An 18,930-nucleotide genomic window follows, 5' to 3' on the forward strand; every position below is an offset into this window, starting at 1 on the left:
GCATGGGGAGATGTCAGCAGGACGTACTGAAGCTCATCAGCTTGGGGGACAGACAGCACACTGCCTCCGAGGTCAGGGATGCCATCCTGGCTGAGGTGGCAATGTGTTTTTCCCTGCTACCTGGGGCCTGGCATTTTTGCGCCTGTGATAATGGCCGGAACCTGGTAGCAGATCTGGAGCTTGCCAGACTCAAACACGGTCCACACATGGCCCACGTTTTCAACTTGTTGGTGCAATGGTTCTTTGAAACCTACACCATTGTGCCTGATATACTGGTCAAAGTGTGGCCAATTTCGTAAGTGAGAAGTAGCCTCAGCTAGGCTGAAAACATTCAGAGCACACTCCTCTCATCTTCGCACCGTTGGCTGGCGGAGGAAGACGAGGGGAATGGAGTGGCATTCGATTCACTGTCCCACACGAGGCTTCAGGGTGCACTTCAGTGCATCCCATTGCTTCACCACAGATGGTGTGAAGGGGAGTGGAAAATGGAGGAAATGGAGAGGGACCCTTACAGTTGGGGGCAGCAAAGTCATGCCAAGTAACACACCGCACACATGGCTGACTTCATGTTGGGTTGCTTTTCAAGAGATAAAGGCATAGTTCACATCATGGAGAGCAAATAATACTGGATTTTTGCAAGCCTCGACCCCCGGTATAGGTCTAATGTCTGTTCCAATGTTATATTAGAGGAGAGGGGAAAAAAAATTGCAAAAATAATAGGCACAAGCAACTGGTGCAGAATATGATGGGAATGTTTCCGTAAACCCTCTTGGGTGTCAGAGAGGATATTTCCTCCATGAGGCTAACAACTTCCATCCGCTGCACAACCACCAGGGGAACACTGTACAAGGTCTGGTACACGTTAATGTTTTGCCCCCTTCCCTGCCCAAACTACTGCCAGTTAGGGGCCTACTCTCATCATGAGGGAAAAGTATAGGCACATGTTGCGTGAGTACCTGGCCAACCACAGACCTGTCCTCTCCGATTCCTCTACGAATTACAATAATTGGGTGTATAATTTGGACCTGTATCCCTTGGGTTGAGCGTACATAGCCTGACAATTGGTGTGTATCCCACTTAGTGTTGGTGGGGTTACACATTGTCACAACCTGGCTAAAGCTTCTATAGCCTGACAATTAGAATGTATGTATGCCAAGGTTTTTTTTTTTTTGTTTGTTTTTTTGGGGGGGAGGGGTTACACACTGTCACAACCTTAGTGAAGCTTCATTAGCCTGAGAATTAAAATGTATGTATGTATCCCAAATTATTTGGGGAATTAGCACTAACAACCTGGTTGAATATAGCAATAGCCTGAGATTTATGGTGTATGTATCCCCAAAATTATTTGGGGAATTAGCACTGACAACCTGGGTGAATATGGCAAGAGCTTGAGATGTAGGGTGTATGTATCCCCAAATTATTTGGGGAATTAGCACTGACAACCTGGGTGAATATGGCAAGAGCCTGAGATGTAGGGTGTATGTATCCCCAAATTATTTGGAGAATTAACACTGACAACCTGGGTGAATATAGCAATAGCCTGAGATTTATGGTGTATGTATCCCCAAATTATTTGGGGAATTAGCACTGACAACCTGGGTGAATATGGCAAGAGCCTGAGATGTAGGGTGTATGTATCCCCAAATTATTTGAGGAATGAACACTGACAACCTGGGTGAATATGGCAAGAGCCTGAGATGTAGGGTGTATGTATCCCCAAATTATTTGGGGAATTAGCACTGACAACCTGGGTGAATATGGCAAGAGCCTGAGATGTAGGGTGTATGTATCCCCAAATTATTTGGGGAATTAGCACTGACAACCTGGGTGAATATAGCAAGAGCCTGAGATGTAGGGTGTATGTATCCCCAAATTATTTGGAGAATTAACACTGACAACCTGGGTGAATATAGCAATAGCCTGAAATTTATGGTGTATGTATCCCCAAATTATTTGGGGAATTAGCACTGACAACCTGGGTGAATATGGCAGGAGCCTGAGATGTAGGGTGTATGTATCCCCAAGTTATGTGGGGAATTAGCACTGACAACCTGGGTGAATATAGCAATAGCCTGAGATGTAGGGTGTATGTATCCCCAAATTATTTGGGGAATTAACAGTCAGCACCTGGCACTATATGGCAATAGCAACAATTGAGGGTGGTATGAAGGCCCCAATATATTTTAGGAATTAACACTCAGAAACTGGCACTATATGCCAATAGCAAGAATTGAGGGTGGTATGAAGGCCCCAAATAATTTGGGGATTTAACACTGACAACTCAGGTGAATATGCCAATACCCAGAAATTTTCCATGTATCTTTCCCCAAATAATGTGGGGATTTCACACTGACAATCCAGGTGAATGTCATACCCTATATACCCTTAATCCACATTCTATGGGCTGAGCATTTCAGTGTATACCAGTTAGCTACGGGGAGGGGGTGGGGGGGCACACTGTTAGAACGTGGATTGAGGGTATATGGGCTGAGCATTTCAGTGTATGCCAGTTAGTTCCGGGGGGTACACTGTTAGGACGTGGATTAAGGGTATATAGAGTATGTGGGAATACACTTTCAGTGTATCCCACTTAGTATTATCCCCACCGCGGAAAGCTGTGTAGCGCTGATGCAGCCTGTGAATCCCACATTAGCGTTAGTGGGTAAACACTGTGACATTCTTTTTTTGATTCTCCCTTCAATGTAGCTCTTAAAAGAGCTGTTGGTTCTCTTCTCCTCTCCTATCCCTGCCTAGCAGAATCTAATCTCTATCTAAATTGACGGAGACCTCCGTCTGTGACCAAGTGAAAGCTCAGAATGACGCGAAGCTAGGCGGCGCTGTTCTTATGAATCAGAGGTCACATGTTTTCGGCAGCCAATGGGTTTTTCCTAATTTTTTCAATGTCCCTGTTGTCGTAGTTCCTGTCCCACCTCCCCTGCGCTGTTATTGGTGCAAAAAAAGTGCCAGGGAAGGTGGGAGGGGAATCGAGTTGTTAGTCAGTTTACCACGCGGTGTTCGATTCGATTCGAACATGGCGAACAGCGTGATATCCGATCAAACGTGTTCGATAGAACACTGTTCGCTCATCTCTAATTTTAACCATTTTTGGGGTATATATGACTCCTTGACCATACTTGATTACATTTTTAGTAGGGATGTAAAAACTGTAATTGACACTTTTATTTATTATTACACACATACACGCAGAGTAAATAACACATCAGTTACTGTATATACTCGAGTATAAGCCGACCCGAATATAAGCCGAGGCCCCTAATTTTACCACAAAAAAACTGGGAAAACTTATTGACTCGAGTATAAGCTGAGGAGGGGAATGCAGCAGCTACTAGAAAATTTCAAAAATTAAAAATGGTCAGAGTTTTGGGTGCAGTAGATACTGGGTGCTGGGGAAGGGGAGGGGGTGTTTTGGTTGACTCTCTGCCTCTTCCCTGAGCTTGAGGACTGTTTTTTTTCCCCCCAACTTGGAATTCAGCCTGGCTGAATATAGCGTATCTTCAGTGCTCCTATTAACCCCTTCCCGAAGGAACAGGAGCACTGGAGATACTCTATATTCAGTAGACCGGGCGCTTTCACACACAGGGATACCTAATGTGTATGTGTTTCACAGTAATTTTCTACTTTTTGATTCTATACATTACTTTTGCGGCATTATTTTTTCTTGACTCGAGTATAAGCCGAGGGGGGCTTTTTCAGCACAAAAACTGCTGAAAAACTCGACTTATACTCTAGTATATACGGTAAATAGCTTTTAATTAAAAAAAAAAGTGTGTGAATGTGTGTGAAGGTTTTTAAAAAATTTTAATTTTCTTTTAGCAGCATGGAACGAGACTGTACCATACACTATAACATGATGGCTTGATGCCAAAACATAACGTTCCCTGCTAACAGTACACCATGGGGCCAAAAGGTATTACTGTGCTGCTGCTGTTGCCAGGTTAGGCACCACAAAACTTTTAAATAAGTTACATAATAGAATATCTATCTATCTATATATACAGATACAGACACACACACACTAATATTTGTGTGTTTTGATGTTTGTGTATTTGGATATTTGTTCCTCAATCACGTAAAAACCGTTAAACGGATCTAAATGAAATTTGGCACATAGATAGTTTGTAATCTCGATTAAAACATAGGCTACTTTTGTCCCGGTAAATGACATGGCTTCACGACTGTAATGAATTTATGTTCACATACTATGTTAAACTGCTCGTCAGCAGCTTATCTCAGCTTCTGATAAAGCCAGATCTGTTATCTCTCTATATAAACACTCAGATAACCCTCAGTCCATTCCGTACATGCATTTGCATATTATCTAATCAGCTCCAGGCAACATACTGTCAAACTGGATGGTAAAACACCTTTAATCCAAATTATCAGTTTGCTACTTTTATACATGTAAAAAGAAAATCTAATTTGTTGCAAAATTCTAAAACGACGACAGCTATGAACGTAGCCAGAATTCAACAGAGTGATCCTCAAGCGGAGCTGATGGGGATCATCAGCGCCAACAACACGCTCATTATATGGTGTCCCAGCGAGCTGTCGGAACAATCACAGGCACAGCGCAAGGAACGAGTTTAGCGGCAGGCCAGCTTGACAGCTGCCGGAATGCCGTAGCAGGCGGATTATCAACACCAACAACACACTTATTATATGGTGCCCCAGTGAGCTGCTGAGATGCCTGCATAATCACAGGCACAGTGTGAGGAACAAGTTCAACAGCAGGATAGCTTAACAACTGCCGAAACGCTGAAGCAAGCAAACCTTTGTCGGTAGCAATTTGCTGAATGTAGGCGGATCATCGACGCCAACAACACTCAGATGAAGTTGCGGGCAGAGACACACACCCAAACGACATACAAAATACACAAGTGCAAAACTGGGCAATTCTTATAGAGCCACTACACAAACAGAAAATACACAAATGCGAGGCCGGGTCCTCCTGCTAATAAAATATATATGTTACCGGCAATGTTTGAAATCCGGCATTCTATAGAATGCATTGTATAGCATGCCTAAAACTAGCCGGCAATGTATGAAACGATTTGCCATTGCACACATTGCCTAGGCACTCTATTCTATTCTTTCGAATGCCTAGGTATTCTATACAATGCCTAGGCAAAGTATGTAATGATTCTCCCATTTCATACATTGCCTAAAAACGCCGGCATTCTATACAATGCCTGCTTTTCATACATTGCCTATAACACATCTATTTATCTATGTATCTATCTATGTATCCATCCATCCATCTATCTAACACATGCACACACGCTATAAATGATTAATCCTGCCTCACATACAATGGCCTACAAGGAGAACAAAAGGTTTAGTTAACCAAAAATGGTGCAATATAAATGTTAATTCATCTCACAAAATTCAAGCCCTTTTATGGCTCTGGAAATGGATAAACAAATTATGGCTTTCAGAGCATGGCAATGCAAAAAAACAACAACTTGGAATCGCTAGAAATTTAACCACACCTTTTTCCCCATTTTAGCCTACCAAAAGAGGGATTTTTGTACTTACTGTAAAATCCTTTTCTCGTTGTTTCACTGGGGGACACAGCCCCTTGGGGTATAGACCTGGTCACTAGAAGGCGGACACTAGCAAAATGAAGGCAGTTGGCTCTGCCCACACAGGCTATACCCTCTCACTGACAGGGCACTCAGGCAGTTTTGTATCAGTTTTGTAGCAGTAGGAGAGAGTCCAAAACAAAAAAAAAACGAATATGGAACCAACAACCACCAACAAACCTAAACTTATGAAGAAACAAAACAAAAAAATCCCCATACAAAAAATATCAATGGGCAGGACCTGTATTCCCCCAGTGAAACTACGAGAAAAGGATTTTACGGTACAAAAATCCCTCTCTCTTGCATATCTGACTGGGGGACACCGCACCTTGGGACATCCAAAAGCAGTCCCGAGGGAGGCAAAAACAGACAGTCTTGCGAACAATCGGCGCACTGCCGCTTGCAGAAGCCTCCGACCAATTGGCATCCGCAAAAGACACAGAAAGGATCTGGTAAAAATTTTGTGAAACTGTGTACCGAAACCCAGGAAACAGCCTTGCAGACCAGCAACCAGAAGCCTGATGCTGAACAGCCCCGGAGGCACCGACAGCTCTGGTAGTGTGAGCCGTTACACGGGAGGGTGAATCCCTACTCTTCTGCCGAAAAGCTTCCTAATGACAGACCGAATCCATCTAGAGATGGACACCCTGGAAGTGGCAAGCCCTTCCTAGAGCCCTCTGGAAGAACAGAGAGAGCGTCACAGCATCGAAAAAGGTTCCGTGAGAGCTAATAAATCCGGTCGCCCTTCAGAGAAAAGCCAAGACCCTGATCCAACCCAGACCGAAGAACGCCAGGATTCTGGGCAAGGAAAAGGACGGCAATCTACAGCTCCGCAACAGCAGACATAAAACTACCAAGTGTGAAGATAATTTTCGCTGACTGAGGCTTCCTGGCCTTGAGCACACCTCAGGGAGCGGTAGACCTCCAGCAAAGCCACCTGGCTCTTCGTTCCACCCTGGAGGTTCAAGAAGGTGATGGTGGTGGAGTTGTCGGACTGAATAGTGAACTAGCCGACCCCGGAGAAGGGGGGTCCAGTGCACAGAGCTCGAATGATGGCCCTCAGTTCCAACAGACTGAATCAGAGGGAGGTTCCCTCTGGACCACTATCCCTGAACATTATGGACCCCGAACACGGCATCCCCCCAGAAGGCAGGCGTTGGTGGTGACACCTGCCAGTGGATGGAAGACAAGACTTCCAAGGAAAAAAAAAACCCCAGGGAGGAGCGCCAACAACAAAGTTCAAAAGAACTCGAGGGGACAGGAGAATTAGGCGATCCAGGCTGGACTGGCACTGGCCCCAATCGTGCCAAGATTGCCGGCAAAAGACCACAAGTGGAACAGGGAAAAGGAGACAGCTACCAAAGAAGAGACCATCAAACCTAGGACTCGCATGCAGAACTGGAGGGAACAGCGAGGCCTCTTCCGCAAATGCAACACACTGGACAAAGAGTCCGAATCTTGGAGGGAGAATCTCGGCCTGATGGGTATCCAAAATCATATCCAGAACCTCCATGCGCTAAGATGTCACAAGACAGGACTTTTCCTCGTCGATAAGCTGGCTGAACCTTCAAAGACGATCCAGAGTGATCTGTAAACTGGGGATATAGTCCATCCTGGAGGAAGCCCTGACCAGAAGATCTTCCAGGTACGGGACAACAGCCCCATCTCTGGAGCGGAGAATAGCCATGAGAGAGAGGTCAGCACCCTGGAAAAAAACAGAGGGGTGAAGACCAACTCAAGGGGAGCGTGACAAATTGGAAATGTCGCGACCCTACCACAAAAAACCGCTGATGGGCCAGCACAATGGGAATGTGGAGTTAGAGTCCCAGATATTGATGGACTAAAGGAATTCACCCAGTTCCATAGAGGCAACAATGAATAGCAGATACTCCATACGAAAAGATTCGAATTTGAACAAACCTGTTGAGAGACTTCAGGTCCATAATGGGACAGAGAGAAAGTCCCTTCTTTGGAACAGTAAACAGGGCTGGAATAGAATCCCTGGAAGCAGGCACAGGCCCAATCACTCCCTGCTGCTGAAGCCTGGAGACCGCCTCGAAAAAGGCGGCCGCCCGAGCGGGAGAAGTAGGGAAAGACCTTCCTCCTGGAAAACTCAACGGAATAGCCGATCAAGATCACCTACTGAACACAGGCAAGCCAAATCTCCTGAAAGGCGAGCAGACGATCCCCCACCTGTGGCCCCCCAGGTGGTGGAACATCTTAATGCAGATGGGGCTAGTCAGCACCAGATCAGGAAGGCTAGAGCGGGGATGCCAGTCTGGGCTTGAAGGAGGGCTTCTTGGAACGCGAATACCAAGGAGATTGCCCTCTGAAGAGGGAAGAAGATCTGACGCCTGAACGTCTCTGAGGAAGTAGGGAACTTTAACCCTCCCAGTAGCTACTCCAAGCCCTTTCCAAGGGACGGCTCTGCTCACCATGAGAAAAAAAGTAGAGCAGCCAATCTTCTTAGAAGCAGGTTCAACGTTCCAGGAACAGAACAAACAGTGTGACGCATAGCCACAACATCAGCAGCCTTGGCAGAAAAGCGAGCTGCTTCAAGGGAAGCATCACATAAGAATTTAGAAGCGTTTATGATCTGCTCCACCAGAAACTGGTAGCCCTGCAGCACGACCAGCTGTTTGACCCAGGCGATACTATTAACCAGGACGCAGCAAAGAAGGGATGCAATGCAGAACCAGCTGCAAACAAAGGGCCGACTTAGCCAAAGAGTCCAGCCTTCTATCAGAGGAATAACAGAGAGGCAGAGTTAACTAGAGGCAAAATAGTAGCCCTAGAAAACCTGGAAATAGTCGGACCAACCGCAAAGGACTCGGTCCACCTAGAAATACATAGCTCCAGAAAGGAAACAGAACATCTGACCTCCTGGAAACAACAGGGAACGGACTGAATGAAGCCACTGTTCCTGGCAAATATGGTCAAAACGCCCCATGGTTAAGAAAAAACTAAGGCATACGGCGACTATGCGGAAGGAAATATCCTTCTGAGCAACAGCCCTAGAGCCCTCCGTTTTCTGAAGAGTAACACAAACTGCACAGACAAGCTCCTGCTTAGCAGTTGCTACCTATGTGCCTGGCTGGAAACCCGGTTTGTAATCAGAGGCGTCCCCAGAATAAATGGAGTAAGCAGGAGGAGCTGTACGCAGATCCTCCGTCCTGATACAAAGGAGGATTTCCTAGTCCGCTTGCAAGAGCGGCCCCTAGGACTAAAACTGGAAAACCCTCTTAGGGCCTCAACCACAGCTGCTGACTGTGCAGAGGCGTCCCCCAATCTGGGCGGGCAGCAGCTCCAAAATACCGCCATAGACTGATTAAGTCTGGCAAAGTTACCCAAGCTTGGGACAGGGAAAAACCGCCCAATCCGGTGGGGGCGGGGGGAGGTCCAGGGGACTCCAGAGCGGGCTGAGAGGAGTTACAGAACGAACATATAGATACAGCCTGTCCACAAGGACATGAAGATTGCAGCTGGAGCACGCATAAAACAGCAGGGGCGCTGGGAAAAGGCATGGCCTACCAGACTACTGGAAAGAGACCATCACCAACTGCTGCGGAGAAGCTGCACAAGAGGACTCATAAGGCCTGGACAAGAGCTGATACTGCAAAAAGAAGAACAGGCCTCAGAACAGTTAGAGAAACTTTAAACAAGTCCCTCCCTACAAGATTCCCGCACAAAAATGCAGGAGGGAACACCCAGGCCCACGTCATCCAGGACCCAGGAAAACCCAGGGACGAGGCAGTGCCTAGTAAGGCCTACACGCCAACGAAGCCATGAACTCGAGTAGAAGTCGCGGCCGTCGCGTGGAACACTCTGCCTGCCTAGAAAGGGAGGGGAGGCAAAAAAGCCCCCTCCCTCCACAAAAAACACCTTCACTCACAAGATGGCACCCAAAGCGCCAAGGAGAAAGGCAAGAAGACAAAAAGGCAAAAAAAACCCAAAACACTCCCCCCCCCCACTGCTGGACCCAGGGTAAGAGGGGAGAGAGGGGTAGGAAGGAGGTAAAGAGGGGGAAAAAGGGAACGCAAACATACTCACCTATGTCCACCTGCTTATACTTACTAGTCCGATGTCTTCAGGCGCCACAGACTCACCCCTTCAGTGATACTGCGCACATAAAAGTGGGGTCGCCGGAATATCCAGCCGCCAATGCAGCAAGTAAAGGGGGGAACTGCGTGACTGCGAGGTGCTCTATAATAGAGCACTTAAGCCCGTAGGGGGTACGACTAGTTGGGCAAATACACAGACAACCCCCTGCCCCTGAAAGAAAATAAAAAATAAAAATTTATTACAGAAAGAACGACTCAGGTCGTGACTGCCAACTGCCTTAATTTTCCTAGTGTCCGCCTCCTAGTGACCAGGTCTATACCCCAAGGTGCTGTGTTCCCCAGTGAAATATGCGAGAAAAGCAGTCTTCAATATGTTATATGTATCTCAAAATGACATTAAAAATAAATATACAACTTTTCCTGAAAAAAACAAACAAAAAACCCCTCATACACTGTTAAAGAGGACCTTTCACCATTTTGCCCATAGGCAGTTCTATATACTGCCGGAAAGCTGACAGTGCGCTGAATTCAGCACACTGTCGGCTTTCCGGCAGTATATAGAACTGTGGGCCCAGTGTGAAGAGCTTACGGTCCGGTACCGTAGCTCTTCTATGGTCAGAAGGGCGTTTCTGACACTCAGTCAGAGACGTCCTTCTTCACAGCACAGCCAATCGCGCTGTACAGTGTGAGCCGGGAGGAACGCCCCCTCCATCTGCTCGCAGTACTCGTCCATAGACGAGCATTATCAGGGAGGGAGGGGGCGTTCCTCTCGGCTCTCACAGCACAGCGAGATTGGCTGTGCTGTGAAGAAGGACGTCTCTGACTGAGTATCAGAAACGCCCTTCTGACCATAGAAGAGCTACGGTACCGGGACCGTAAGCTATTCACACTGGGCCCACATCGGGAAAGCCGACAGTGCGCTGAACTCAGCACACTGTCAGCTTTCCGGCAGTATATAGAACTGCCTATGGGCAAAATGGTGAAAGGTCCTCTTTAAGAGTTAAATGTGCAATTATAAATTCATCTAGAACATTGAAAGCAGCATACCTTGAAGAGCTGGGTAAAAAGGAGAAAGTGTCTTCAGGATATTAACAATACTGGTAGTATCCTTTCCCTTGAAAAGCTGAAGTACCTCTGGACTAAGTTGTCTCCCAGATACATGCAACATTCCTGATGTCAACGTATCATCCAAATGACTGGAATCTGCATCATGGCTATCATTTTTGGTGTCCACGTTGCCATTTCCATAAGCTTTTAAATCAAAATATTCCGAGCTTGCATCACAAATGTGACTCAATTCGGGTGCTTGAGCCACATTAAGGTTGACATCAGATAACTGGTCACAACTGGTTTCAGCTTCTGAATTCAAATTAACTTTAGTTACCTGGGGAATCAGGTTATAGTCATCACACTGTTGTTTTGGTCCAGTATTTATATTATCTATAGTCCATACTTCATTGCAAACTGTATTTGATGTACAAGGCAATTCTTGATCGGTGTTCTCCATTTGCTTACGTTCATGTTGAAGACCTCTGTTTTGAGGCACATCGCTTTGTTTGAAATCTGGTTTTCGAAGTGATGAAAAAATATCTGAATGCGGCTGAGAGCTAGCAGATGCATATTCATGTCCCTCTTGAGAGAACAAGGTGAATGTAGCCAATGCATCTAAAGATGCTCTCCTGGTCTGACTTATTTCATTTGATGGGGATGCTTCTGAAGTATCTAATGATGATGATTTCGGACTCCATGAGAATATGGAGCGACGAGTTTCTGGACGATTATTTGCAAAAAGCGACTCCCATTTTGCCACATCTGGAAGATATTGGAAATTATTCAAACAATTTTTAAATTTTAGAATTATTTTGTATGTAAATATTTGGTGTTCCTATATGTATAGATATATATATAGAAAAAAACCTCCAGACTCGTGCGCTCTCCTTGGCTTTATATTTTTCACTATTATAAGTTCTGAAACACAAAATGAATCCGCACCACAATGGTGAAATGTAGGTTGCAGCACACCCTGGTGGACCGATTGGCTGATGCAGCCGTGGATCGGTGCAAAAATATAGGTAAGTAGGTAAAAAACCCTTGTGGCGAACACCTCAGGACACAAAAATCAGAAGAAATTTTTTTTTATTGGTTAGGATAACGCGTTTCGGGGATATACCCCTTCGTCAGATCTAATCCAAAAACATAAAACCAGAATACTTGTATTCAATCATAAAGATACACAAATTACAAAATAAGAAAGAAAAACATACCATATATTGCCATTACAATACATAATGGCAATATATGATATGTTTTTCTTCAAAAGGAGTACATCTAGCACTAGACTACTAATATTCTTAGATGAGTACATGTATTTACTCTAGCCCCTAGGTCTATCTTTATTAAAAACGTTTAGTCTTGTTTTATGCACCTTAGTGCTATTCATGTATGTATATATTTTTATAAGAAGCCTTTTTGTATAATGAAGCTATATTTAAGCACCTTCATACCATTATTAAAGTTATTAGTATGATTACATTTGTACTCTAAGCTCACATGGAGTATAAGCATTCTCACAGTAGATTTAATATTTGTCATATAAAATTTACATCATCTATTTATATTTGGCTGTTTATATTTATAGACGCGCATATCTTCTAGCATGACCATATGCGATTTTGAAAAAAATCGTTATCCAATATTTGGTATTTAATAGATATTGAAATTTTGAATAATTGTTTATGATTTATTTTGCATCTTTATGATTGAATACAAGTATTCTGGTTTTATGTTTTCGGATTAGATCTGACGAAGGGGTATATCCCCGAAACTCGTTATCCTAACCAATACATGTTTTTTCTTATTTTTGTGTCCTGAGGTGTGCGCCACAAAGGTTTTCTACCTACTTACATATATATGTGTATGTATATGTATATATATAGGTCCTACATATACAGAGCCTATGTAGCCTATATCTATCTGTATGTGTGAAAATATACACGCTGAGCGTTAGTTCACACAGGGCAAGAGGGGGGCGGATTTTGACACCAAATCCTCCTCAAAATCCACCCCCTCAAAATAGAGGTCTATGTAGACTGCTAGCGTTCTTTTTTCCTTAAGTGGTTTGTTCCCGCTCACGGAAAAAAGACGCGAGCTCCCCTTTCAACAGGTGGATTCCGCGGCTGATTCAGTCACGGTGTCCACCTCGAGACACCACTCTCCGGACTAGGCTCATTCATTTGGGCCTAATCTAGATTGGAAAGCCGCAACGAAATGTGTTCACGCGGAGCCCTGTGTGAACTAGCCCATACAGGGAAAAAACAAACTTGCAAACTCTGCAAATATGAACAATAAACCATATAACAACTGTTATGTTAGGCCTGCATATTAATAACATCAGTACAGTGCATTTACATCAATCACTTCAAGATTTGATATAGAACTTATACTACACCACTTAAGACAAAAGCTACAAGGCCTATCCTCAGGACATCATAAACTGAATCTTTTTAGTTGGGCTTTTGCTGTCTGAATACTTTATATCAACTAGATATAATTGTTTTTATTTATATTGATTGGGAGAACCATGTAACAGACTGTGTGGTTTCATCATTAACCGGTTAAGGACCAGGTCTGAAAGTACCTTATGTACCAGGCCTCAATTTTCAAAACTGACATGTGTCACTTTAAATGGCAATAACTTTGAGACGCTATAACGTACACAAGTGATTCTCAGAATTTTTTTTTTTTTTTTTTTTTAATAACACATTGTACTTCATGTTAGTGGTAAACATAGATCAAAATTTTTGTATTTAAATAGTCATACCTCCCAAATACATGAATAAATATTATCTACCATATTTCTGCTTTATATTGGCATCACCTTTTAATAGTCCTTTAATTTATTTTGGATGTTAGAAGGCTTAGAAGTGTAAAATCAATTTTCCAGATTTACAAGAAAATTTCCCAAACTCTTTTTTTTTTTTCAGGGACGACTATAGGATTATAAAGGCCTACCGTATTTTTCGGACTATAAGACGCACCCAGGTTTTAGAGGAGAAAAATAGGGAAAAAAAATTTTCAGGCAAAAAATGGTAAAATATTTAATATATGGGAGTTGTAGTTTTGGAACAGCTGCAAGGCCACATTGACAGGTGACCCTGCAGCTGTACGGGGATGTATAGGGAGTTTTTTTTGTGGGGCCAGGTGTACTTTTTAGATATACCATTTTGGGAAATGTTTATTGCTTAGATCACCTTTTATTTAATTCAGAGGCAAAACAGAGAGAAAAACCCGGTGGTTTAGCACTTTTGATTTTGACGTTCACTGTACATAAAAATATTAGTAGACCGGGCATTTTCAGACACAGGGATACCTAATGTGTATGTTTCACAGTAATGTTATACTTTTATATGTATTCTAGGGAAAGGAGGTGAACTTTTATTTATTTTATTTTATATTTTTTTTAAGTTTTTTTTTTTTTTTTTTTACTATTTTAATATCCCCCGCCTAGGGGGCTTGAACCTGCAATCATTTGATTGCAAGTCCCATAGACGGCAATACAAGTGTATTGCCGTCTATGGGAGATTCTATACATTACTATCGCGGAGGGTCATAGACCAGCCGCGATAGTAATATATAGCTATGACAGGCCTGGGAGCCTTCATTAGGCTCCCGGCTGTCATCGGAACAGGTCGGCTCCTGCGGCCTCGCCGTGCAGGAGCCGGCCTGCATCACTAAAGGTATGGGGCCGCTGGGGGGGGCTAACTGACTGCCGGGACCTGTGGAGGAGGAGTGGATTTGCAGCATGGCCGCGCTACTGCCACCGCTGGTTTTCTTCAGCGGCAGTAGCGCGGCAATCTGCAGGCCCCGGCAGCTAAGACAGTCCCTGGCATCTGCTGTAATAGACCGGCGGATGCCGGGGAGTGTCTTAGCTGCCGGGGCCTGCAGTATTGTCACGCTCCTGCCGCTGAAGAAAACCAGCGGTGGCAGTAGCGCGGCAATCTGCAGGCCCCGGCAGCTAAGACACTCCCCGGCATCCGCCGGTCTATTACAGCAGATGCCGGGGACTGTCTTAGCTGCCAGGGCCTGCAGATTGCCGCGCTACTGCCGCTGAAGAAAACCAGCGGTGGCAGTAGCGCGGCCATGCTGCAAACCCACTCCTCCACCCACATTCAGACTATAAGACGCACCCTCATTTTCCTCCGAAATTTGGGGGGAAAAAAGTGCGTCTTATAGTCCGAAAAATACGGTATATATTAAAAATTGCCCAATTATAATGGTAAGGACTAAAATATAACTTTTGTTGTTAAATAATTAAAAGTTTTGTGCATAAAAACCCAGTGAGAGTGTGAAACGAGGCACTATCAATAATAAAGAACCCTACCCCCTATATTCCGCTGTATTTTGCTAGTAATATTCCCCACCATTCGGGAATTAACACAAGCGTAAGAGGGGTGGTTACTAATAGTGCCTATGGCTGTCCACCTAATAAACACAACCACAAAGGCCAACAAGACAATTCCTGTGCATAACTACCGTATTTTTCGGACTATAAGACGCACTGGACTATAAGATGCACCTAGGTTTTAGAGGCGGAAAATAGGGAAAAAAAATTTTGAAGCAAAAAATTGTAAAATATTTAATATATGGGAGTTGTAGTTTTGCAACAGCTGCAAGGCAACATTGACAGGTGACCCTGCAGTTGTACAGAGATCCATAGCGCGTTTTTTTGCAGGGCCAGATGTACTTTTTAGTTATACTATTTTGGGGAATGTCTGTTGCTCAGATCACCTTTTATTGAAAAGAAAACCCGGCGGTTTGGCACTTTTAATTTTGACGTTCACCGTACAGGAAAACTATTAGTAGACAGGGCATTTTCGGAAACAGGGATACCTACCGTAATGTGCATGTGTTTGACATATGATTTTCTACTTTTATATGTATTCTAGGGAAAGGAGGTGATTTAGAGTTTTTATTTATTTCATTTTTTTTTATTATACATTTTTAATTTTTTTTTTTTTTAACGATTTTATTGCCCCTGCTTGAACCTGCTTGATTGCAAGTCCCATAGACGGCAATACAACTGTATTGCCGTCTATGGGATATTCTGTATATTACTGTTACGGCTGGTCATAGACCCAGCCGCAATGGTAATATCGTCCATGAAAAGGGGTGAGGGAAGGGAAACACAGCCCACAGCTTAGCACTAAAAAATTTGAAAACAGGACACACTCATGGTTCCTTGGGAGAAAAAGCTGCTCGGATCTCCAAATTTCCTCCGACCTAGGAAAACACACCTCTGAGAGAATATCCAACGAAAAAATGAAGGACGATCCAGCAGACTATTTTTCCAAATAATTTTTTTTTGCTTTTTGCTTTATTGAATAACCATGATTAAAATACGAGTGTGCACCAGGGAAAAAGTTCAGACATGAAACGTGATGGTTACAGACTGATGCGTTTCGAACTAGGCGTTCTTAGTCATAGTCTAGGTTAAAAAGCAATGCCAGAATTGATGTTGATGTTGAATTGACATATGGCCACATTGCCAGAAAATAAAAATCTAGCTTGTGCAATGTGAAGACAAAAACCCCAAAAGTCGCCAAATCATTAGGGCATAAGTGGCTGCGACTAGAAGGAAATGTATAAGCTATGTGGGCGTTTTCAGGGGACACCCCATATTTAGAGCTTATGAGAGATAATACACCAGCACTGATCCCCCAGAATGCCCCTCTTCCCCGTCCGTGTCATAGGAGCTAGTGGGAAAATAGAATGGGATTTGGTGTACCCAATTTACTCTGCACAGCTTACATATTCACTTCGGGGTTACTAATGCTCACTACATCACTTGATAAATTCTTTGAGGGGTGCGGTTTTCAAAATGGGGTTACTTTCTAGAGGTTTCCACTGTTTTGACACCTTAAGGGCTTTGTAAATGCGACATGGTTCCCGAAACTAATTACAGCCAGATCTGCCCTCTAAAAGCTCCTTGGCGCGCCTTCCCTTCTGTGTCTTGCTAAGCGTCCATATATTAGTTTACACCCACAAGCGGGGTACTATGGTAGTCGGGGAAGTTGCATAAATTGTGGGATGCATTTTCTCCTTTAACCCCTTGTGAATGTACAAATTCTAGGGCTAAACGAAAATATTAGTAAAATAAAATCAAATTTGAAAATTTCACCTCCATTTTGTATTAATTCCTGTTAAGCACTTATAGGGTTAAATTACTAGGTATATGTTGACTTGGCTTATTTAAGGGGTGCAGTTTTGAAAATGGGGTGATTTATGGGGGGTTTAATACAAGGGTCTTTTAAAACCCCTTCATAACTGGATTAGTCCCTTAAAAAATGGGTTTTGGAAATCTCTTGAAAATTTTGAATATTGTTGTTTCACTTGTAAACCTTATAATGTCCGTAAAAAATAAAAGGGTGACTAAAGTTTGATGCCGACATAAAGCAGAGATCTGGAACATGAGATTTATGATATAATTTTGGCGGTCTGACTATCTGTATGCAATGCACATCATTTCAAACTTTATAAAATGCATATTTTTCAAAATTGTCACCAAATTTCCTATTTTTTCATAATTAAACACAAAACATATCAACCAAAATTTCAATCTCAAAATCACTTTGGTAAGTTAAAGCGTTCCAAAGTTATTGCCACATAAAGTGACATGTCAGTTTTGAAAAATCGAGCTTGGTCAGGAAGTCAAAAAGTGCCATCAGCAGGAAGGGGTTAAAGAGGTTGGCCACTTTCAGACCCATATTGAGAAACAAATTTTTTGTATAATAAAGTGTTTGACAATTTTCATATATACCTTCTGTATTAATTCCTCACGGTTTTCTAGATCTATGCTTGCTGTTACTTCTAGTGGATAAAAATCTGGCCATGGTCATGGTATTTATGGTCCATGGTTATTTGATGAGCACACAGATGCACCACTTGTTACTAGGCAGATGTCTTATTACTGTGCTGTGACTATAACAAGCTGTGCATCTGTGTGCTTATCACATGACCATGGTCAGAATTTCATTTGTCTCTCAATATTTGTCTGAAAGGCCTCTTCCGGACCGCCCATAAACTATACATATCCAGGCGGTCCCTCTCTGCAGCAGCTGCACGAAATCATGCCAAAGCTCCCCTATAGAAAGCAGGGCTGGTTTATTAACATCCCTGCCTTCCCAAATAGCTGTGTACAATGCGTTCAATGAGCACTATATATATATAATTTATATATCAAATCAAATCGAAAAAGCTTTATTGGCACGTCCGAATAGATATTTGGCATTGCCAAAGCTAGTAGAGTGAGTGAGTGTGTGTGTGTGTGGGGGGGGGGGGGGGGGGGGGGGGGGGATGGATTCGGGTGGGTGACTGGTGGGTATGGGGGGGTAGTGGTTTGGGGTATAACAGTCCATGGAGTCTCGTCTTCTTCTTAGTTAGTGACCGCTATATGGGGAGGTGGGGTGGGCGGGGCAGTTGGTTTGGGGTATAACAGTCCGTGGAGTCTCATCTTCCTCTTCGTTGGTGACTGCTATATGGGGAGGTGGGGGTGGGGTGGGTGTATTGGGATAAATATAATAGTCCGTGGAGTGTCATCTTCCTCTTATTTGGTGACAGCTGGACACGTATTGGGCAGCGATCTCCACAGTGGCCTCTTCTTCTCCCAGTAGGATGTAGAGTTTCCTCTTCTCGTCTGCAGATATGAAGTCTGGGATGTGGGCAGAGAGTCTTTGGTAGTAGACGGCCCTCACAGCTGAGTATTTGGTGCAGTGTAGCAGGAAGTGGGTCTCATCTTCTAGGGCCCCCTGGTCACAGTGCTGGCACAGTCTGTTCTCCCGTGGCTTGTACGTCTGCCTGTATCGCCCTGTCTCTATCTCTAGGTTGCGGGTGCTCAGTCTGTACCGGCTCAGGGTCTGTCTGTGCTTGGGGTGGCGTATTCTCTTCAGGTAGGTGGCCATGGTGTAGTCTCTTTGTAGGGATTGGTACACAGTGAGTTTCTTGGAGTTATTTATTTCGTTTCTCCATTCTTCAATGTACCGCTCTCTGTTTGCCTCTGTGGTCGCTTTTATTTCGGCCTTGGTTATCATCTGTTGGTGTTTTTGGTTTGGTGGTTGGCTGTTTGGTTGGTGAGTGTCTGATTTGCTCCGGTGGCTTAGCCAAGCTTGGTGGTGGTAGGAGTCGGGGTTGCTCCCCTGGATGTGTGCCTTGAAAGATAGCGCCCTCTTCTGTATGGTGAGCCATAGGGGGAGTCTGCCTAGCTCTGCCCT

At 44.0% G+C, this 18,930-nt stretch overlaps 1 protein-coding gene across 2 annotated transcripts in view; it reads right to left on the reverse strand.

Moving 5' to 3' along the window:
- LOC142200567 (uncharacterized) overlaps positions 1-18,930 on the reverse strand; it is a 123,539-nt gene that overhangs the window by 6,877 nt on the left and 97,732 nt on the right. For both annotated transcript variants that reach the window (XM_075271010.1, XM_075271011.1), the window contains one exon: positions 10,712-11,476. In XM_075271010.1, coding sequence (XP_075127111.1) covers positions 10,712-11,476 — 765 coding nt within the window. The remainder of the gene's footprint in view (positions 1-10,711; positions 11,477-18,930) is intronic.

Source organism: Leptodactylus fuscus, chromosome 4 (assembly GCF_031893055.1).
Source record: "Leptodactylus fuscus isolate aLepFus1 chromosome 4, aLepFus1.hap2, whole genome shotgun sequence".
Classification (NCBI taxonomy): Eukaryota; Metazoa; Chordata; class Amphibia; order Anura; family Leptodactylidae; genus Leptodactylus; species Leptodactylus fuscus.